At 24.5% G+C, this 25823-nt stretch overlaps 1 protein-coding gene across 2 annotated transcripts in view; it reads left to right on the top strand.

The window, feature by feature from the left end:
• Window positions 1-25823, top strand: part of LOC132931659 (uncharacterized) — an 86770-nt gene that overhangs the window by 10064 nt on the left and 50883 nt on the right. For both annotated transcript variants that reach the window (XM_060997563.1, XM_060997564.1), the window contains exon 3: window positions 24897-25111. In XM_060997563.1, coding sequence (XP_060853546.1) covers window positions 24897-25111 — 215 coding nt within the window. The remainder of the gene's footprint in view (window positions 1-24896; window positions 25112-25823) is intronic.

Below are 25823 nucleotides of genomic sequence, written 5' to 3'. Positions count from 1 at the left end.
TACGTAACATATATTAAAATGTATAAGTACCTGGTACCTATACCGTGATAATGAATCCTATTATGTGTGATATATATAGCCCAATGTATGACTAATATATGATAGACTTTTCAATGAGTTATCTTAGATAGTATCTATAATAAAAGTTTACCATATTATAGTAGCAAAAATAACGTTATTGTTGATCTAGTTTGCTATTCTATACATTTTTCAACAAATTATGTAAACTATGAAGCCTATCACTTTTTCAAAAATCCATAAAAATTATTATTAAAAAAATCAGTCATTTATTAACTTAAAATAAATTATGAGTATTATAATTATATAACACTAAATCTATAGTGACCTATAAATACGTATCCTATATTAAAGATTTGGATTACTTACGAATTATGATGGTGAATTGTGATGTCTTAGTGATCATACCCACAATATAGTTAATCACTCGAAATAAAATATATAATAGTATTACTTATTATGAATACATTATCTGAAAAAAAATTGATTGTTAACAATACTAATCGAATATAATATAAGGTATAACAAGACTATTTAACAAACTTCTATAACAAATGTTACTATATTTTGTTAAATAGTCCTGGTACACTCTGTATGTTGCATCATATTAATTATGAATAACTTATTTATTCGTTTATATTTAACTATATTACATTAAATTAATCATATGAAAATAATACTAATATTGATATTGATTTTTTTTCATGTCCTCAATAATATACGAGTTAAGAGCTATTAAATGTATTAATTGATTATTGTAATTTATTGTATTTAAAGCACTTAAGTTGTTTATATTATAATTATTTGTATTTATATAAAAAAAATGTATTTATTTTTTATATATACTTAATTATTAAGTATTAACATATAATTTAAAATTGTTCTGTGAAAATTACATTTATAAAATATGAAATTGATCACGAAATTAATTAATAAATTATTTTGATTCGAAATTTGATTTATTAACTTCTTTCTTAATCAAAAAGAAATTTAGCTTAGTATTTACTTTATTCATAATATTATTTTGAACAGATGAATATTTCGAAAAATATAAATAATGATTAGAATGAACATTTTATTTTAGGAAATTAAAATATTACAATGTAAAATTTGATTAAAAATATAATATAATTTGCAGTGATACTTAAATTGCCAAAATAAATAAACGAAATGAAAGTTTATTGATAATATATTTTATTCCCCATTCGTATTTTTTACTTTTTATTACAAGAGGTAAAAATCCAAATTGCTAAGATGATTGGGCAGAACGCTAGTGATCAAATCGACTGTGAAATTGGACAACATAGTAGTATGTATGTTTTTCTTCCGGTTCACATCCCAATTTTCGAGAAGAACAGTAATAATATAGTATACGTTATTCAATAAATATTTTAGTCATTGTTATTTTGTCTTGAACAATGAGTGTTATCCGTAATATTAAAAAGCTTATTCTGTTCTAAAACATAGATATATTATTCAATAAAATAATGGCCTAACTACCTATACACGTTATTATTATTACCAACTTTATTTATATTTATTATTATTATTATTTTCACATGACCTTTATTGAATGCAATATAATTATGATATAATATTAATAAGGTAAATAAATAGTTACTTTTAATTGAGGTAGTTATCATACAACAATTTTACTTGTTTAACTTTAGATTTAATAAGAACCAATAGGTAAATAGATAAAATACTAAATATTTTAATTGCGTTATGTTCCCTTTGATAAAAATAACTAAATAACTAAATAAAAATTTATTGAAAAATATTTAACATAATTTATATTAATGTTTGTTCTTTGAAATGAAATAAATGAAATGGAAAATATAATTTATTTATTTAGTAAAAGAAATTTTAAATTATTACCGATATTTTGAATAAAAGATCTTTAACGAATTTTAATAAAAATTTTGAACCATTTCTTTGTTTACAAGGTTAATAATAATAAAAAAAAAAAAGTGGGCAAGTGGGTATCACTCTGCTGTATAGTAGGTCACTGATCACCATAATGGATGTGTTAAATTTGAATGCAATGACGGGTATCATTGTATACAAAAATCAATTCTGAACGGAGACGATTTGTCAGTCAATGATAATTAGTTGGATATATTATACTATTACCTATATTTAAATTGTAATATATCGTTATTTTACGCGATTTTGTAAAAAATTAAATTTCATACGCTCATAAAATGTTTTCTATATTAACGCTGAAATTTTTTTTTACAGTTACTTGTAGGAAAACTTATGGATAACCTTGTATTGGATTTTTGAACTTTAAGTATAAATCACAAAAATTTTATGAATTTTCAACTTCAAAACTCCTTGCAAATTTTCGTGATTTTGATATATTTTGTAAACATTTGGACTTGCTTATAAACATATTTTGTGAATAACGATTTTTGATTTTTTTTACTACGATAGGTATAACTTAAAATAAACCTTGTATTACATTTTAAAGATTTTTTGGATAGCCAAATTTTTTTTATTGGCATTTTAAGAAAAAAAACTTAGAAAAGTCGAAAATTTCAATTGTCTATAAGTAGCTTAAAAAAGGTCAAAATTTAATCGTAAATAGATAACCATAATATAAAAATTTGGTGAAAATTTCAAGTATTTACAATGATTCGTTTTTGAGTTACAGCAAAATCAAAAATCGATTTTATCAAAAAGTGGTTATGCGTAAAAATTCCCGTTTTTCCGTTATTTTTTCAGGGTTTTTCCCGACGCTTTTGAAAATTACTGAAATTTTTTACTTTTGACCCCCCCAAAGTACCAACAAGATGAATTTTCCTATTCAAAGAGGAACTGAAGTCAAAAATTTAAGCATTATTACTACTCCAAAACGTGATGACTGACACAAAAAAAAAAAAAAACACATCATTGTAAAATCAATACATTCATCACTCCGTTCAGAATCTAAAACACAATATATAATAAACATTTTAATCATAAATTTAAAAATGCATCTTATAATTTTAGCTGTAGGCAATATAATGCTTTTTCAGATACCCTTTAACAGTTTAACGTTAAGTACTACAAGACGTGTAATATCAATTTTTACCATTTATTAGCACATAGGCTAATACATTATATATTTATTATATATAATAAGTATATACTGCAAGTATGCTTAGTGTAAATTAAAACAATAACATTTCATATATCAATTAATAACAAATCTATAAAAATAATAATAATAACTATCAATAAATTCAAACACTATAATACCTAGGTATTATAAGTTATGATTAAATTATGCTGTTCCCACTTATAATTTAATTTAATATTTTGGTTGATGAGTAGAATTATAAATATATTACTTTTACAATTATGTGTCAAGTGTTTTTTTATTTATTTTTATATCATATTTTGTAACGATAAAAATACTTCAATTTCCAACTTTGAATGTGGTTTCTGGTAGGAAAATATTGTACCTAATTACCAATAACCAACCTTTAAGGGCTAAAAGTTAAAAAAAATCTTATTAAAATAATAGAGACAAATATAAACTAATTTTTTGAATTAATTTCTAATCAAAAATCAAATATTCTTAATATTTTTTAAAATTTTAGAAATCATGAGAAAAACAAAAATAAAATTATGGAACAAAATAATATTTACATAATACAAAATTGATTTTTTTTTTTTTTTTTAATTTTAAAATGAATACTTACTTATATACTCTATTTTAAATATTAGTTACCTCATTCGGCGTGCCTCTGCGCATGGCGGTAGTAGAGGGTGTGGTTAACACGAGCCAAGTATCACGCTCTTGAAAGTGTCACTTCATTATTCTAACAACCACTTGAAATTTGATAATATTAATACATTGGACAATTTTTTGGTCATTGCTGATCATTACACTCCGGCCCACGAGAGATTAGTACCAAATTTCGTGCATCCCCCACTCATTTCCCCACCTACAGCGTCGCTGCCGGCTATTTTACATGCGCGAGAAAATACTGATCTCTCGTGAGCCGGAGTATAGAAACAAAACTGACAACGAAATTTGACGAAAACCGATTTAATCGACGGATGTAATATAACCGAACCCATAAAAAATCATTAGCCACAAAAGGTTATTTTTATTTGAGACAGAGTATAGAGAAATTTTCATCAAAAATCCATAAAAGCATTTTCTATAAATCATTAAAAAAATTTTTTAGTGATATTTATAGGTATTAAAATGTTCCATTTATGCATAATAATCTAAGTAAAAATGCTTGAGAATGCTAGGTTCCTTATAAATTGTATTTTAAAAATTTTTAATGTAATAATATTAGAAATACATAGTGAGAATTTTTTTACAAGTGTTTTAACTTATAAATTATTTATTAGTTAAAAATGCATTATATTTTAGCACTTAATGTTTGAAAATTGAATACAAGTTTCTTTATAAGTTGATATTATATAGAATATAAAAAATACGTATGCATAAATTTGTTAATTGACATTTGAAGATCTAATTTTGAGTAAATTGAATATTTTATAATAAAAAACCAAATTCATTGTTATTTTGCAATCCAAAAATACATTAATCGTAAAGAGTTGAAACCATTCGATATTACGTAGGTACCTATATTATTATTTTTTACACAATAACATTTTAAAAATATTAGACAAATTAGACGTTGCTCAACTTTTCACTCCATTATAGCCTTAAAGGACGTATGTTAAGTTAATAAAAAAAATAAATAATATTTCATTTAATAATATTATAATTACTAATAGTATAATAAGCACAATATTTTCAGTAAATATCGTAATAGCATAATATATTACAAATAATAGTACACTGATTCTACTCAGAAACATTTTTTGTGTACAATGATTTATCATAAGTACATAATTACCTATTCAAACATTGTATATTCGGAACCTATTAAACTTTACATTAAAACCAATTTTATTGTATTTTTATTTTTGTTAAAAACATTTAAATTTTGTCTAATTAATATCTATACATATAGGTATAGTTTACTGATGATTTATATGTATTACACAATCAATATAATTATGATTAAAAAAAAAATGATTTCATTTTTCATACTTAAATCTATGTAAGTAAAAACCTTAACTTTAAAAACCAGTATCAATCTTATAAAATGCAAGCTTTATTAAATAATTGAATCGGCTACTATACTACAAATTTTTAAATTCAAATTTTGAATAGGTTCATACTTCATAGATATCTGAGTACTCAATAATGGAAGGTAATTTCTACAGGTATCCCAAAAACGACTAAGAAATTTTGATACAATAGGTACTATTTGTGTCAATTACCAATAAAAATAAATACTTCATAATACATTTCGATATTTTTAACTAACCAATATATCTGGTCAAATTATTGAATATTTTTATTAAACAAAAAGTAACTGTAACGATTTTGTAGTATACTTTTTCTGAGATACTCATAGTTACTTTACTTCAGTTATAATTTTATCTTTAAGTACAGAATTTTAAATTCAATTATAAATATTAGTGCATAGTTTGCATAAATGATTAAGTTATAAGTATGATAATTTTTAATTTCATTCAATGTATTATTTCATAGCCATACCCACATATGTTGTCTCTGTCTTACTGACGTACATCATAACACATTTTCGTTCAGTAGAATACATTTTGTGATGTTAGGTTTAATATTAGAGTAAATTTACCTATAATTAAATTTAAAGGTAAGAATATTATCTAGACCATAACATATGATTTTATTGATATTATTATTTTAAAGTTAGTTATGAACATTTTAAAGTTGCAATATTTTACATAGCTGTAACTCACTCTAAAATAATAATATCATTAAATGCTTATATCATTATCTAGATAAAATTCTTACCTTTAAATTTGATAATAGGTAAATTTACTCCAATATTAAAGCTAACATCACAAAATGTATTCTGCTGAACGAAATTTTGTTATGTTGTACATTAGTAAGACAGACAACACATGTGGGTATGGCGTCCTTTTAATATCAGCGTAATTAGATTAAAAATTAATGATTAAAACTTAATATAAATAACCCATATTGCTATTCTATTGAACTTAATAATTTTTTTTTAATAATAATACATTTAAAAGTTATTTAAATTTAAAATACATTATTATTTTTTTTTTATAATTATTTGAATGATTAACAAAGTAGGTAAGAAAGTTTTTACTTTGTGGTATACTTGTTTACCTGTTTTTATATTTTAATTTAAAATTTGTATGATATAATAGTAATGTTTTACAGTCGAAGATTAGTTATTTTTATACTATTTATTATTTTTTATACCAAAAAAAAAAAATATATGAATATTTACTTTTATAGGTGTGGTATACAAATAAGATTTTATGCTAATTTTATCAACACAAATGTGTTCTATTTAAACGATATAAATGTGTAAGTATTCGATTTTTTAAATTATTTAAGTTATTAAACTTATTTAAAAACAATAGTGCTATATAATATATTTTTATATTAATTTATGTATAAAATGTATTCCTATGTCAATTAAATTTCAAACTATAATAGTACAATATAACTTATGATAAATTTAAAATTAATAAAGTTTCAAATAAATAATATAAGAGTGTGTAGATTAAAAAATGAAACAATAATTAAAACCCTCAAAAAACTGAAACTGCAAAATATAACGAATATTTTGGAATTTAGATAAATTAAATAATTCTTAGGGTTCAAAATAAAAAGGAACGATTTATGATATCCGCTACTTAAAAAAACAGTTTCTGAATGTATTTTACATTGCGGCATATTTAAATATATATTTATTATTGCAATTTTAGTGAATCACGATAACAATATAAACAAAACTAGTAAAGATTAAACTTTACAATACACTTTTTTTTATAAAGGTAGCAATATAGTTATATTCGTATAATACAATCGTGAAAAAATACCGTGAAACACAAACAAAATCTTTACCATTTTATAAAATATGTATAAGTTAAATTACAAACAACTCAAACTAAAGTATATTTATATTAAAATAAATTATTTTACTTAAAATGTTATAAAGAACAATAGTTGATAATCACTATAGTTACCTATATATTTGCTTAACTCGTGAATAAACAGATCTGGATTAAGAGTTGATAATACTATGGAGAAAAAAATTTTTTCCACTACTCCATAAAAAAAAGTATATTAAGTACATAATTATTAATCAATTCTTATAATACACCTATTATAAACAATTTAGAAAAAAATAGTAAAGCAAAAATGAAAACATAACACAAGTAAATATGAATAAGTTAAATAGTAATAGGTATATTATAACTAAAATAATTTATAGTTTTATAATTATTAAAAAAATAATGAAATTGTTATGTAGGTATTAAAGGTACTTATATAAATATTTATATTCCTAGTGGCAAATAGTATGCACTATGCACTATTTATTATGACAAATAATTAATGTTCCAACTTAATATATTTAATAAAATCAGGTTCAATACATAATATTGACATATTTGATACTTTTTATGAATGAATGATTATCTCCAATAATTGTTTACATGTTTTAAGACAGAAAACGATTTTTCGTACACTTGAATTTAAAAAATATAGAATACAAATTAACAATTAATTAAATTAATTACGATGTTTCCAAAAACGATGTGATGTTTTTTGTGTAACAAAGCAGATGATAATTTTCACAATGATGAAAATTCTTTAACAATTCATTAAATTGTGTTATTTTTTCTTAAAAATCTAAACAAATCTAATTTCAATTTAGGTATATATTATTTTTAAAAATATAATAGTAATTAAACTGTTAAGAAAAACAAGTAATTTATAAATAATTATTTATCTATTTTTTTTTTTTTTTTGAATAAGTAGTTTAAATTTTGCCACCCTTTAAAAGTTTTAGCTTGTCCTTTTGCATCTAGGTTTATTTTGCCGTGAGAATAGATTAAATAAATACAAATTTACCTAAATACATTATACAGAGAGTTTGTAATAGTATATTTAAAATGGTTAATTCTAATACCTTACAAATGTCTTTGTTTAAACAGTACTTTTTGCATGTGAATCGTTAGTCAAATGGAAAAAAATATCGGGTAAAACCATTTGATTTTTACTAATGGTGTATAATAAATATTTATTAAAAAAATGCTAGGTATAATATATTATATAATATCGCTCAAAATGGGTAATTTTTTATGTCCTTAGTGAAATTCATTATATGTTTACCTCGGATAATTTGTCACAAACGTTTAAGAGCCGTAAATTAATTACATTTCAAGCGATCAAATGAAAAGTTGCTTTATACATTGTGTTGTAGTAGAGATTCGAGCAATCGTTTTTCAGGATTAGAACGCTTTAAATTTCTTCTCTCCTTTACACTGATGTTTTTAGACCCAACATTTTTTTTCCTAAATGTCATCCTCTTTCACTAATTTTATTTCATTAAAATTAACAATGGTAGTGCGGTGAAAAGTTTGTCAAAAAACAAAAGCACGCTTCATCGAAAACGAGTAAATTGAACTTATTAACGATTTCAAAAGAACTTGGTTGTATTTTTGCCTTCGTAATTCCTAAAGCTTAAAATACGAAATAATGAATATACTATTTAACCCATATATATTATATTAATTATATACCTATTGTCGTTATGTGTTTACCAACCATTTATATTATATGTGATATTCACAAAGGTATACCTAGCACACAGAGTAAGGACAGAACCAAACTAGATACTATATACGATGGACAAATTAAAAAAAAAAAACTTGACAGGATTAAACTGAGACAGAATATATAAGTAATATGATGGCATAATGTGCTGTGATTTTAAGTTTGAAAATACAATAGTAAATCGTTAGATTTAAAAAAAAGATTATGAGATAAGCTAGATGAAAATGCGAAATATGCACTATTTCTTAAAATTATTCATCATTTGACGATCATTTTTCTTGAACTTAAAGAAACTATTTGAAAAATATTTTTAAATAAACCCCATCCTGACAATATATTTGATATTTTAGACAGTAAACAATTCATGAATTACTCGCTTCACTGCAGAAAATCTAAAATATATTTTTATACATAAATAACGTTTCGAACACATGCACCTACGACATAGACAATTTTATTGTACTTACACATTCACAATAAATCAAAAATCAAAAGTTAACTTATACCAGATTAGGTTAAGTTACATTTTATGTATAACGTCACACCATTTGACGGGCTGTATTTTAAAATATATACACACGATATTTATTTTACACGATTAAAATAATTAAAAACAAATATTTAGAATAATGATTTAATAATTTAGAAATTATTATTATTTTTTTTTTAATAATAAATAATAATTGTTATTATTGTATTATTAATTATAATTTATAATATTAATGTATTTATAAAAGTACTTTTTTATTTTTTATTATTTTCATAGTATTAAAAATAAAAATAGCAAAATAGCAAAAATAAATGATATTATAATCTGTAATTTAAAGTTAAAATATTAATATAGTAGATACTGCAATCTAAAAACACTAAAAACTAACATATTGCTTGTAATATTATATAATATTTAAATATATTTTGAATATTTTTTCGATTTTAATTCTTCATAAGTAGTACGAGATGTTCGATAAATATTTATTAGAATGTTGGTACTACATTATTTTTGCAAATCAAACTGTCTTTACAACATTTATTTTTCAGTTTCGTCGATATATTTTTATCATTATATTACCTATCTAATTATTTTGACTATGATTATTGATTGTAAATCAATCAAGTGGTTTAGAAAATACAATTTTTTCTCCTATTATCATATTAATATTTTTTAGTATAATTATATTAATAATATACTCGTAAATCATAACAACATACTATTATAATTTAAATGGATACAATTTGGTATTTACTTAAGCTTTATGTTGTAATACGATTCTAGTTTTCTAGTATGCACAAAAAATTAATATTTTTTAAAAGTGCAAAATAAAATGCATATATAACAGCAAATTTTTCATTTTCGAAAATCATATTAAATGAAGACTTTCTAAAAAATATTAAACAGTATAAAATCAAAAACAAAGAATAATTCTAAAAATAAAGTTTAGAGTCTGCTACTAATTATTAGGAAAATAAAATATGAAGATATATTTGCGGCTGCATGTACTTGCGTCCCAAAAAAAGATATATTTTTCAGGTAGTAAATGTGACTGGTAAATTGCGTTCCGTTTATTTAAACTTTGGATTAATTCTTGAATGATTAGGAAAAAGTAAATTGATTTTCAATGGTGATACATTAATAAATGGAAACAAGTAGATTAAAAAAAAAATAATAATTAATCGTTAATTGTGTTAGTTTTAAAAAGACACGATTCAGTAATTTATAAAGTTTGTTTTTCCCTAGCTATACAGCTATAAACTATTGGTTTAAAAACTTCGTACCTATTCATACTAATTAGTAATTACATATTAAATTATGGTTTAGTGTATAAATAATTTTTAAGTATTTGTGAAGCTAAAATGACATAACCTCAGCTCCACCCATTATTTTTCTTCGATAACTGGAAAACTGAAATCATAAAATTGTTTAAAACTGTCATACAAATTATATACTAAATATTAGTGGAAAATTTTTTTGAAAATTGTAAATATGTGGTACTGAGTTGACGTACATTCATTTGAATTTATATATTTTATCATGAAATTTTTTTATACGTGTTTAGTAGGAAGCGTATTACGAGTTTTTAGAGATCTAGGGTTTTACATTACTCCAACTCTTTTTTTTATCACTATATCAACATAACTATTGGTAGAACTCTAAAAATGCTGAGATTTATAAAACGGAATTTTAACCGGATTTATAGACTTTTACGTCCATCTCCTGTCTTCGTTCCTTCTACTTTTTTTTAGTTTGCTTTATTTTAGAGAACGGTGTAGTTGTTTGGCAATCATATTTAGCTGAAGACTATCTTTGTATTGAACGGATTCAAAACTGGTTTCTTTCATAAACAGCTATTATTCTAAATATTTCTCACCATTTTTTAGAACTACTCTATTAGCTAATTCTTAACTTTTTTTTCTCGCTATCTTAACGAAAATATTTGTCTTATATCCTCTATACTAAATGGTTCTATCGACGCCCCTGATCTTCTTATTTATTATCTTCCATTTATAAACATACAACATAGCAAATTTAAATTCACCAGAATCAAATTAATGTTGGTAGCTTAAATATTTGAGTAGACTGATTTATGATCCTAAAGATAAGAATATTTTCTAAGTCGTCTCGTAGAATTCAATTGTTATTTTAATTTTACAGTGATATATTCTTTAGGTAATACAATTTTCAGTCTTAAATTTAATAATAGGTCTATCACTCTAATTTTAAAGATGACAACACAAAATTGGTTAGTAAATTTTCTATACTTTAGGTATCTATACTTTATCAAACGGATACAATACATGTAGGTTTGCTCTCTTAAGAATAATTCACAAAAATTAAACGTAAGTATATTTTTAAATGTACTTCCACTAAGTTATGTGGAATTTCAGAAAAATATAGTACATTATATTTACATGTTATACGTTTTACATAGTGTATAAACAAAAAAATTTTGAAATATTGAAATAAAAAAGGTTATACATATATAATATATATATATGAATAGGTAGTAGATTGGTATATAACTTCGGAAACGGATATACCTATAATCTACATTTATATACGTATTTTTTAGGCTAAAGGTTAGGGAAAATGGCATAAAGTATATAATATAACGAATTCTGGGACCAAGAGATGCAAATATTTTCCGAATAACGTGTTGAGTAAGTGTGTGTATGTACTATACTACTGTGTATATAAAAACCACAAGTAAACTGGCCAACACGATAAAAATAACAAAAAACAATCTCTCTGATATTTCGAGTATAAGCACCACCGCGTGGTATATTTTAAATATATAATAAGTATATTCGTACTATACTAACAAATTCTATCTCGTCCACATGACATTTACGATCAATTTAACACTTTGGGGGAGCAAGATAAGAACCATTTGCATTGTGAATTTTAATATTATTAAAAAAAGTAGTACGTAGGTATAACTTAATATATTATAATAGAGGCAAACAAATACAAACATACAATTATAATAATTTATAGGTACTCATCGGCCACTTTAACTATGGCCATTGGCCATGTTAGCATGTTAGTTGTGTTTCGCTTTATTAGACTATAATTTATAATAAGAAGTTCTTCTTCTTCTTACAAAAAAACAGATAGTGTGCTTTTCATTCGTATAATTTAGAATTAAATTTGTGAAAAATATTATGTAATCAAGTGCATTGTAGAAAATATTAATTTTACAGTTATACTTATATACGTATTATGATTCAAATACAGTACAGCAAACTGTATACAAATCATAGTTGAAATATTTATTCGTTATTTTATTATGTGATTTCATTCAAATATGAATAATATTATTTTTTAATTGAAAAATTATGTTCATAAAATATTATTATACACTGTAAGTATAAATTGTATTTGTACATATTGATAGAAATATAACAAATACTAAAAATAGAACAAATACTATGTCTGTTTTTGATTTTTTTTTGAAAAATATAAAACCCAACAAGTCAAATTCTCCCCAACCGATTTTGAATTATAATATGTATTAATGCTCAAAAATAAAATATTTATTTAATTAAATAATTAAAAATTATAAAAAAAATAATTAAAACTATAGCTTTATTTATTATTCACATTAATACTTCAATAAAACATTCCATTATTATAAAATAAAATACGACAATGGCATAATCACTAATTCAATCATTAGAGCATAGTAACACAAATGTATAATACTGGTTCGATATCTTATCTCAAATAATTGTTTTGATAAATATCAAAATTATTATTATTATTTGGAAATTTTGGATATAGATACATAATATAATATCTTTATCGTAATAATAATACCCAACGTCGGCTTGTCAGTCGTCGACTCAACGTCCTAGTCCCCTTTCCAATTCATTTTATCATGTATCTATTATTCTTATTATATAAAGTTAAATAACTCAAAAACTATACTCCATCGAATTTTGATCTCGATATGTCAACATTTTCATAAAAATGTTCTGCTAAATAATTTACAATTGAAAAGGGGGGTTGTTATTTGAAAACTTGTATTTTTGTAAGTCACTCCTTAAGTAGTATAAACAATCTCAAAATATGGTCTTTAAGTATATTTAAAAATTCCAAAAATTAGATTTTAAATGATTCCATTATTGAAAAAGATAAAAAGAATTATTGTGATTGGCGAATCACTCTGTAGATCTCTACACATGATATAAAAATACGTATCTACACGCGCGCGTATGTTTGTGTGGTGATGTAAATGCAATAAACCGCTGCTACTAAGTGTAGATGGGGTGGCGTTAATGCGATTGCCGCAGGTGTAAAATGTGATTTGCAAAAACTGTGTTCGGTTTAGCAGTGATGATACGACTGCCGTTAAAATTCGTATTTTTATAATAAACATTTTTTTCATCAACTGCCCTTCGCTATCAACCGTTTTAGGGCCCACGTTAAAAACTATTACATGCTGTCTCACCCACTCTCTTGAAACTGGACCCTTAAACTCTCATTATTTCCCTCGCACTACAGCATGTTCACTAACCCTATTTTATTCGCATCGTCATTTGTTATGGTACTCTCGGATCGTACATCAACAAACGCTACCAACGCGTTTAAAACTCGCGTATACGCCCCCACGTGATTCGCCCGTCCAATTTAATTTAATGTAATCAGAACCCTATATGCACTGGTCGCCACGTAATATACACGAAAATATAATTATATATATACATAATATGCGTGTGTGTATGACGTACATTGTACGTTTGTAGGTATGTATATAGGGCATACGCGTTTATCGGAAAGTTTCACATTTAATATGTGTGTGTACTGTGTAAGCGAACATTTTTCACCCTGATTTAATGACACTCCAAACATTTCCACTTCTAATAAAGATAAAAAAAAATCAAATCAAACATACCAATCTGACACCCAATAAATCGAATTAACTGTGGTTTAAAATAACTCGGGAAATCGGAAAAACCATTTGTGCATACATGTACATTATATGTCATAACAGTGGATTAAAAGAGCAAAAATACACCGTGGGAGGTAGTGTACATGCGTGTAGGGTGTTGCAAAAAAAAAACATAACCGATAAAATAAATATTTTTTTTCTGTTTCCTATCCCAGCCTAGGTTTTCATAAAATAAAAGTGCGGATGTATCTAATTTAAACAACGTCTAAACGAGTGACATATAGTGATAGCACGTCCTGCTCCGCCTGGTTCTTATGATATTTATTGGTTATATAATAATAAATAATAGTGTTACAATATAAACAAATGTCACGCTAAAATATATATTACTTTTTCTTGTGATGTATAGTATATAATTTCAGAAATTAATTTTATATTAGATTTTATATCATACTAGCTCTGTTATAACTCAAATTCACCCAGGAAACTTTAAATACAGAGCTATACCGGTGTATCTCGATTTTAGTGTACCTTAGTTCACAAGAAAATTGTCATCAGTGATCTACCTATCTCGTTTTGTAAAGTAATTCAACCGAGGTGAGCATTCCACCTGCAAAGGATTTAATATAACACTTGGTATATTTTTAACATGTTTCAAAATATTAAAACCCTAAATTTTCATGATATCTTCAAATACAAGTTTTGAAATTTTCGTTAAAATTGATTGAACAGTTTTTAAGTATAAAAGCTATAAGTAATAAACATTACCAATTGTTGTATATTTTGGTAACGAATAATAAAATAAATATTATTTTCTTTATTTAAAATAAACCCCACAGCAACCTATAATGGGGTGGTTAGTATATAAAAATTTTATTTTTAAACATATTTATTTCTACAACTCAGAAACCTACAACTTAAATTTATAAGTACATTATAATAATAATAAATTTTTCGATTTTTGTCAGCTAAAACAAAATTTATATGTGAGCCTCGTTATAACTTATAAAGGAAAAATTACCAATATTTTAAGTATTATAATAAGTTATAAACTACATAATTTATTGACACATATGTGGGTGGAGAAGAGGGGGACGTTCACGACATAGTAGTCAAATGCAGAGAGACGTTCTATACATAAATAGGTACATATAATACTTATTAGAACATCCTGTGGGAAATGCGCACCAAAAGAGTTCTCGTCGGCTCAGGATATATAATAATTAATATAATGTTATATAAAAAAACATTACTATTACGCATATATTGCCACTCACACGGTCCACCTTCCCATCACCTACAGGCTACGAGTTATAATTAATAACAATATATTATATTATAAAACGACAGATATATATAGTATATACGAATATATAATATGATGATTGTTATGTTATATGCACGTTTGTGTAGAACACCTATCGTATAGCGTGTATTGTTTTACCAACTATAGAGTAATACAATATTATACGCCTATGATGTTTGTAAACAAGGGTGCTCATTTTAATCGCCATGTAAGTACACAATGTACATTAAAATTTATGATTCATATGCATCATAAATATATATACTATTATAATAAATAATAATGTGTATAAAATATTATAATAACGTGGTATACACGTAGCACATTGCAGTTCCAGAAGCGTTGTGCTCTCAACCATATCACAGACTGCGTGATTACTATTTGCTATAATATGCTATGTAATACACATTACCCGATAATAATATTCAATATAATATATACGTAAATTACGTACATAATATAAAAATAATAATAGTGCATATGTGCATATACTGTATTTGTATTCAAGATGATTCACTAACCATCATTATCATCTCCATTTTTCATGTAATAATGATTTTATTTATTTTGATTTTTTTTCTAATTTTGATTTTTAGAATTGTTTGTGTTTATTCTCGACCATTTAGGCTAATTTTCACTTCTACAATCCACGCTTCTCTATATGTTAGCAGCTCTTCTCCATTCATCACTTCCAATTGTTAAGGTGTTCTTTTACTTGATTTTCACTTACGCATTATGAAGGAAAATAATGCTACTTATTATTATCATATCTCATGTTATGGCAAAGTTTATTAGTCGTGTGCTATTATCATTTGAGATCTAATCTAAACAATTACTCTCTATTATTTGAACAAATATTAATTCTTGATCTACTTTAACGTTAATATTTACAAGTAATATTTTCACTTTACTATTTGGTAAAGCAGTGCTAACCCTGGGGGGGGCGTAGAAGGACGGAGTAACCCAACTAATTTTTTAGAAATTTTAGTGTATCTCTACTTTAATTTTAAGGAAAACATGCATGAGACACTTTATCATTCTGCATTTTTCTCAATATGCATTGAATACCATCATAATTTGTCTTATGAATTATTTCATAATCGCAGAGAAAAAGAAAATTGTATATGTTTCACATCTGCCAGGCGTCCCGCGACGGCTCAGTTTTTTTAAATTTAATTTTCATTATTATCATTTTTATTAATACGATGTACTGTAATGTTTACCCAGTACCCATTAGTAGATTTATACCAACTGACTATGTAAAATCTTGAATAATAAGTGGTAAAAGAGACGCGGAAGAAAATTTTTATTCAAAAAGTATAAAATTGGAAGATAAAAAACAACATTATACTAATAATAATTTATGGAACTATTTAAATAAATAATTAAAAATGGATGATTTTATTTATTTACTTTTATTATTTTTTGAGTTTGTTATTATTTATAACTGTAATAAATATAATAGGAACAATTATCACCTACCTTATATTAACTTGTATTTTTTTTTTAATTGATTATATGTATATAAATATTTTTATATGATTTAAAAGGGGGTATTAAGGGGTTATATCTAGAGGCGCTTCTTTTTTTAAAGTTAACAGAGTCCCCCTAATTTAATTTTGCCATGTTGAGCACTATAGGATTCTTTATAAATTGCCTCATGCTTATCTTCAATTAATTCATATTCGTTAATTATAACTAAGTTATACCATTTACATTTTAATTTTAAACAACACAGCAGTTCTTAACCCATTGACCACGGGCAGCGTGGAACTGAGTCGTAGACCATATATAATATCAACATTACTATTTACTAACATATACATTTATTTAAAATAATATTATTATATATTTTTATTATATACCTTATAACATTATATTTATTATATACGTACGCATATAGGTGTGCTATTAGTTATTAGTTGGCCTCAAAATTTTTTTTACAAAATTGATGGTTTGCAAAACTAAAAAGTTTGGAAACCGCTAAAATAACATATTCTATCATTAAATGATTTATATCGTTTTACGTTAGATAACGGTTTGTTATTTATAACAAAACCTAACCCTACTTGATAATCCAGCCCTCACTGAAGAAGTAGGTCCAATTATTTATTTTTAGGTTTCCTTGTAATAGCCATCTTGTTTCTTAAATCGCAATTATATTTAGTTGATATCATTTAAGACTTAATATCACCATCGTATATATCCAGCGCTAAACAACGATCTTACATTTCAAATTTCCACCGAGAAATCTTTTAGCTTCACATATTTCATCGAAGATGATTTTGGTAGGATCGTAACAATTAATTTTTCCGTGTAGGGTTGTTAGCTTTGTGGTAAATCCCATTAGTGGAAAGCTCGTTAAACAGCAAGTTTAAGGTTCCTTCAAGGTATTAATTTTAAAGGATAGTATTTTGTGTAACTTTTAGTACTTCTAATTTACCACTATGTACATATTATGTAATCTACGTTAAATTATAAAAATACAACATGTAATTTGTCCACACTTTCAATTTCAATTATTAAAAATTAGAAATTACCTGATAATTCTATTGAGTTCACTAGAGTATTACAATTTTACAATGAATTATTTTTATTCATAATTATTTATAATATTACTAATTTTTATTTATCTATTTATTATTAACTGAAATATACACAAATTACTAACCGTCTATATCTATACAAAGTAAAATAAATTATACACAGGACTTTTGTTTTTTTTTTTTAATTTTTATTTTATTAAATGTACATTTTAATTATTTTCTTGAAATATATCTATAAAAATAAACGATTTTTAGATGTAGCAAAAATTATATATTTTTTTAAAATGTTTTTGGGCACAAATTACATATGCCCGATTTTAATATTTTTTATGCTGACGTAAATCACTAATAAATTATGCAGTCTTCAAGCTACAACCTTGCAAATCAAGATGCATTGGTTTGTTAAATCCGTTCCTCTTAACGAAGTTCCCTTGCAGAAATTATATTTTAAAATATATTTTGACCAAATTCTCGAGATTTTTTATTACTTAAGGGGTGTCATATGAGGATGCAAACTTATGTTTTTTTTTAATGAAAACCTCCCTTTTCTTTTGTAAATTATTTAATGAATATTTATTTATTTTTTAATGTTGATTTACTTAATTCAAAATTTGTGAGGATAATTTTTCAGTTATTAAATTGTTAATAATTTTTTTAGTCCTTAATAATAATTAAAAAAATTATAAATTAAATATAAAATTGAATCTAATATTTATAATATTTGAAATATTTTAGTAAATTTTAAATATTGATACATTAATATAAATAACCTACTAAAATGTTCAAATGATCATAGATCTCGTATCAGCCAAATCAAATTTCATTGACTTATATTACTTTGTACACAAAGTTAAATAACTCTAAAGTATACTGTTTTAAATGTTGATTTAAATACATCAATATTTTCACAAACATAAAAATAAATAAATATCTGCTGAATAATTAACAATAGAAAAGAGGAATTGTCATTTGAAAAAAAATTATATCTCCAAAGAACACTTCTCAAATAATATGAAAAATCCAGAAAATTTGAAAATATGGTCTTATTGTCTTAAATATATTTAATATATTAAAAAATTCCAAAATTAAGATTTTGAATTGCATTATTGAAAAAAGGGGTGAGCATGCTGAATCACTGTTTTTATAAAAAATTACAGTACACAAAATATACACATTTTTAAATTAATATAATAATGACTGTATTATAGTGTAATGTGGAATTAAATTGATGTCAAGAAGGTCCGCATATTAAACGTGCATATAAATTATAAATTTATCAAAACAACAATTACGGTACATCATCGTAGGTACATAATAATAATATAGGATTAATAATCTATAATATAGAATAATAAAAATAAGACTAATTTGTGGAATCTGTATGCAGTATTTTAATTAGATTTGCATCCAAAATGCATTTAGTATCTATAGTATCATTAATCATTATAATACTCATTAATATATTAAATTTAATCAATTCTAGTATATTATGTTATACTTCACGTTTTGTACGTTTTTTACAATTTTAAGCATTTTAAATGTACACTAAACACAAAACACTTAAAATATTTTGTAATTTTAAAATTTCATTTTTAATTATCCATCAATATAAAGACTATTATAATATTATAATAATTTTAAGTTGATTACTATGATGAAAGTTTTGTAATGATGAATCTTTTTGAAAATAATATCCACACGAACAATCTATGCATATATTAGATATATAATCTATACATGAAAAAAAAAATAGGATAGTGATAAAAAAAAATTCTTACTTAATTTATTACACTGTGTTCGGTTGATGAGTATTTTAGATTAGAAAATAATGAATTTTTGCATTTAGATGTATTAAAATTTATAATATAATATTGTGATTTTTTTTACCGAAAATATTAAAATATGCACCTAAATTTTTCATGTTTTTCATTAAAATACAGTGTATAATAAATTACTTAACTATTTGTAATTAATATAAATGTTTTGAAAAAATATAAGTACTAATAATGTATTATTAATTATTTAAAAACATTATGTAATGAAATCTCTATTTCATAATGAGTATTCTTGAAAATACAACGTTAATTATTTATTATCTTTGTTTTTTAATTTGTATTTAAAATAACAAACTCATTAACGGTTTTAATTTTATTTACATTATTAAATACATATTTATAAATTAACTAGAAGTAAACAAAACTTGTGTTTCTAAGCTTAATATAAAAAATTGTTTAATAATTATCGTAGTGGATAAGTTATGTATTCTGTTTGTTACATGGAGATATTGTTATCGATATTTCCAAAATTATTTTCATTATTAGATGCTGAGCGGAACGATGAATTTATCGATTGTACAATAATATATGTGTTTTTTCTCGTCTGCCATCATCTTATAGGCCAATAAAAATTCTTCTGCTTTGGGAATTGTTTTTGGTAAAAACTTGGCTATTGTTTTATGGTGATCAAGACTAAAAAATTTCCAGTACTTTCCATAATCACCCTACTGTTGTACTAAAAGAAAAATAAATTACCTTAACAGGTATTTCAATAAACTCAGTGATAAAGGCCGAGAGACCATGTTCGTTCAAAACCGTTTATCATGTATAATGATGTGTCGTTGAATCCCAATTTAACACACTCATTACAGTGATTCACTCGACAGCTAATTTAGAACAAAGCGGTACATAATTATCTACCTTATTTAAAAAATTAAAAACAAATTTTAGTTATCTATATTATATTAGTATATTTAAAAATAAGAATACACATTTTTAATAGAAACTATAAAAACAATTTGCGCAATAATACAAATACATATATGTATATAATTTCAAAAATAATTTATTTATTTTTGTTATAGGATTTTAACTTTAAATTTTTAACACATATTAAACAAAATCTGGTTGAGTTAAAGTGAGTTGGCAAATGATTAATTTATAAGGGATCGATTTACCATCTATTTATCATTTTCAAAAAGCTTACATCATTGGGACAAAGATTTGACAAATTATAAGCTTAGAAGACAGAGACATCGCATTCAGGTGTAGTTTCCTCTAGTGTTTCAAAACCTCCTCAGTCCTCGTAGGTATTTTTTTCATATTCTATTAATTGTACAATGTAATGAACCTTACTCTGAACATCGTTTCTCAACCTGTTTAGTGTCACGACTTCCAAAATAAGTATAAAATATGGTTAATCACTTTGCAGCTCTCTATATTTATTAAATACAAATTTGAACAATAAAATTGGTAAAAATATTAAACTATGTTAAGAGTTGACCGCTGCAGTGTAGATTGTTTTCGATACTATGTGGAAAAATGGGCTCCAAGAACAAGTCACTGCTTTTCTATGCCGAAATTAGGTGGTTGTCACGAGAAAAAATGTTAACATGGATTTTTGAGTTACAAAATAAATTAACAATATTTTTTAAAGATCAAATCAGCACATTTTTAACTTTTTTTAGAAGATAATGAAACTTTACTTGGCTTATTTGAGTGCTATAATATTTTCACATTTGAATAACTTGAATATAAGTTTATAAGGCGATGAGAAGAACATTCTACTCAGACAAAGTTAATGCTTTCATCAAAAAACTTGGTATTTGGATCATTCGCCTTGAAAAACGAAATTTTGATGCATTTGATTTAACATAAAATTACATTGATAAAAATGTTAACAAGTCCTTTTATTGATAGTGTTTTGGACACCATGAAAGCACATTTAAGAGAATTGAAAAACCAGTTCATTTAATTACTTGAATATTTCTCATGTGACAACAATGATTTCTCAAATAGATGGGTTCTTAATCCATTTGATGAAAATATTATTGCAGTTGTAAAATTACCAGTTGAAACTCACAAATAATGTATAGAATATTATCAGCTGATAAAACATTACAACTAACATTTTCATCTCAAAATTTAGATAAGTTTTGGCTTGCCCGGCTAACCTTATTCATTTTTTTAAAGTATATCTTTATTTTATTATTATTATTTAAAGTATTCTTTTTGTTTAATAATCAATTTTAAATTAAAAGATTTATTTTATAAATCGGTGTTTTATTATTTTTTATCTACGCGACTCCTAGAGTCTTAGTCAATATGATCGCAACCTCAATTAACGTTCGTGCCTTATTATTTATAAGATATATACCACTGCAGGCTGTCATAACCACACTTAGTTGTAAACTTTACAATGTAAAGAGTAATATTTTTCATAGCGTCAAAATGATCAAGATTATGTTTGAATGATGGCGTAAAACAGACAATTGCTCGTTAAATGATATATCAATTGTCGTGAACCTATAATTGTATGTACACTTAATAATCATGTGTCAAATATCACTATATTATAATAAGCAAATAACAAAAATGTCTATCAATTTTTTTATAAAAATATATATATGTTTTAAATATAAACATAATACTAAATATAAATATCGATACGTATTTATAAATAAAATATACAAAAAATAACAAAAAATTTAGTTTATGTAAACATCTTATACATGTATAAGATTTACATGATGCGCAGAATGTAGTGATCTTTTTTACCTCTTTTGATGCCTGTTTTGATTCAACTATTGCTGTTTTACTTTGATAGAAGTGCGAAAATTTCCTGATATTTCTGTTTAAACTACATTTTCTTTTGTTTCTTGAAATATGTGTTTGCTATAAACTCTTGCTTGTTAAACTTATAGTAGTTCTTAATTTTAAAATCTAAATATTGTATCAACCAATGTTTTTTGAATTTGAGTTATCTTCATTTTTTTTATTAGGATTAATTGTATTGTGAACTATTAGAGCATTTACTATAATAGTAGTTACAAACAGTATTTCTGTTACCACCTTACGGTGCCAACAAATCGACTTACGTAAAGCTATACAATAGTTAGACAATTGATCGGATAGATCAATTCTCGCTTTTCCAGAATTTTAGACAACAATTATATTAGACTATGTATTCATTTATTTGTTCTTTTTTTTCCCATGTCAGCCATATTACTGTTAAGTTTGGTCGATAATGACGATAACATAGTTAAATTCCTTTTATCACTCCATTTCGCAACATTAATCGCGTCTGAATTTTCTTTTCCAATTATTTCCCAGACTTAATTTTTTTTTTTGTTATTTCAGGTAATTTAATCTATCAACCTATTAATCGTAGTGTCCCAACTAGGTGTGTAACATTAGTTAAAATTTCGTTTGCAAGTGATTGTAATATGTAATTAGAGCGTTAAAGTTATCTATGATCATTATACATCCATGTTTAAATATCTTCTACTTAGATCTAAAAGAACTCTATACCTCAATTCTTTTCCAGTATAAACTTGAACATTGGATATATAACCATTTGTCCCTTAAAGTTTAAAAAAAATAATTCCGTACTTATGATGTGCTTTTACATATGTATATTTTTATAATAATAATCTGCCACAAAAAGATACAATAGTCTCATTGACAGCCTATAGCTCACCTGATTAGATTATATTTTGAAAATTGTTTAAAATTTTATCAATTAAATCACATACTCGTATTTTATAAATACGATCACCTACTGGGGCTTTTTCATTGTCTGAAAAGTGCTAAAATCTAAGAAGTAATTCTAAGCGATTTCTGGACATGGTTTTTTGTGCTTCGCTGTTTTTAAATCTAAGTTTAGTGCACTACTAATTTCCTAAATTTGGCAATTAAACGAGATTCATTCATATTAATACACCCGTAAACAATTTAATCTCTTTTTAATCTGTAGGAATCTATTATGTAAGCCGGCTAGACTGCAAAACTCTACTTATATTGTCTGCAAAAGCTGTGACACGTTTCTGTTAGTTTTAATAACAATAAGTTTGATTATTTCATTAATAAAAAATAAACTAAAACAGTTTCAAACAGTGACATTAGCTAGTATATTAAATTTCGGTGAAACCCAAAAGCGTCAATCATCTATTTTTCGGCGATTTGTGATTCCGCATTACACGATTCCGTATATAGCTTTTCACGATTCCGTTATTCCGCACAAAACTAATTTGCGACGTTGCCGATTGTGTTATAAAAATTATTTTAAACATATAAATTGTTGATATTAATACTACATATAAATCATATTATAACATTATTTTAGTTTTACCCCAAATACTAGCTTATCTGAATAAACTTTTATTATTTGAATAGAAATTTATAAATAAAATAAATATTTTATTTAAAACAAAAAAAATTTAGATTTTGAAAACAATAGACTTGCGAGTTCTTAATTTCTTTAATAATATCAGTCTAATGAGAAATTTATGCAATGATACAAAAATTTGATTCGGCAAAATCTTAAAAAGAAATTTAATTGAATACTTATAGAATTAAAATAAAAATATAATTTTTGACAACTTTTTTATATCATATATCGGGGTTCACAAATTGTAATCCAGATTTGACTGTGATTATAATAATATTTAAAATTGCTAAAATGGCTGCAGAGGGGTGATTCATCAGTTGGATCGAAGAAAATATCTCTAAAATTATATTCACTAAATGAACTTCCACTATCGCTAGTATCCAATATTTGACGTACTTTATCGTCATTTACTTTAGATTTGTTTGGACGAGACGTCATTATTATAGGTCAAATTAAAATTAAAATATCACACGAAATTATATTATGTACAACCACCAGCGGTTACATGGACTATCATACGGTCGCCAGTAACCACACACTTTAAATTTAATATTCTTACGTAAGAAGACATAACAAAAATAATGATATCGAAATTTATTTTATCCGACTATTTGTTTTATAAATATAACAATTAACATTTATAGAATGACACCGATAATAGAACATGGCTTTGTAGGAAATACTAACATGCGACTACCGGTGGCCGTATAACAGTCAACGTGTTAAACAAATTTATCTAAAAACTAACTATTAATCAATAAGTTGATTGATACTAAACTACCATTACTAATTTGGTGTTTATTTTTCAGGTAGAATAGATCATTGCAATAAGACTGTTGATATCTATGAAGATATCACTAGTCCGGAAGTAACGTCATCGAATTTTGGCAAACCACTTTATTGTTCGTACAGATTTCGTTCATTTAAAGGAACGCCCAAGGACTATATTCTTCGAATTAGATTTAAAAAGTTTAAATTTGGAGTATTAGTCAATGGAACATATTGTCAAGGAGGATACATGCAGGTAGTTAACACTAATATATGCGTACTTATTAAAACTAACATCATATTAAGGAAATGTCAATTATAATAAGTTGTTATATGAATGTTTACATACGCTTTATAATAAAGGTGTTGAGACTCAAATATAATAATAAGGTTACTTAAAGAGAGTAAAAATATAATATTTAAGTAATCTTAAATCTTGTTCATTAAAATTTGGTACTGTTATCATTTTTAGAATATAATTTCAAGAATGGTTTCACAAACATCTTTTCTACAACAATAAAAACTTATTATTATACAAAAAAAATATGTTTATAAAAATGAGTTTCTCTTTAACCTAACGACTATCTGGGGAATAAAGTTCCACTCTTAATTATTTCAGTTCATAACAAATTGTATAAAGCTTTAGACGTTACAAAAACTTTATATTTTAAAGTTTAGTTTTATCAGTTGAGTATTATATTTATTTTATAAATATTGAACAAATAATACAATGCATTACTTAAGTAAGAAAATTAAAACATAAAATACCAATACTAGAAAATATATGCTCCAAAATATTATTTTAAAATTGTAGAACTAAAATACAATTGTACAGATGTAAAAATTACTACAATACCTAATATTAACAAATTTAATACACAAAAATGTATATTAATTATACTAATTTATAATCAGAAATAATCAAATAAACAACTAGGTAATAAAAAGACGATCCAATACTTTACTAT

Source organism: Rhopalosiphum padi, chromosome 1 (assembly GCF_020882245.1).
Source record: "Rhopalosiphum padi isolate XX-2018 chromosome 1, ASM2088224v1, whole genome shotgun sequence".
NCBI classification, from domain to species: Eukaryota; Metazoa; Arthropoda; class Insecta; order Hemiptera; family Aphididae; genus Rhopalosiphum; species Rhopalosiphum padi.
Note: the sequence above shows the minus strand (reverse complement) of the source record. Positions and strands in the feature narration are given on the sequence as shown.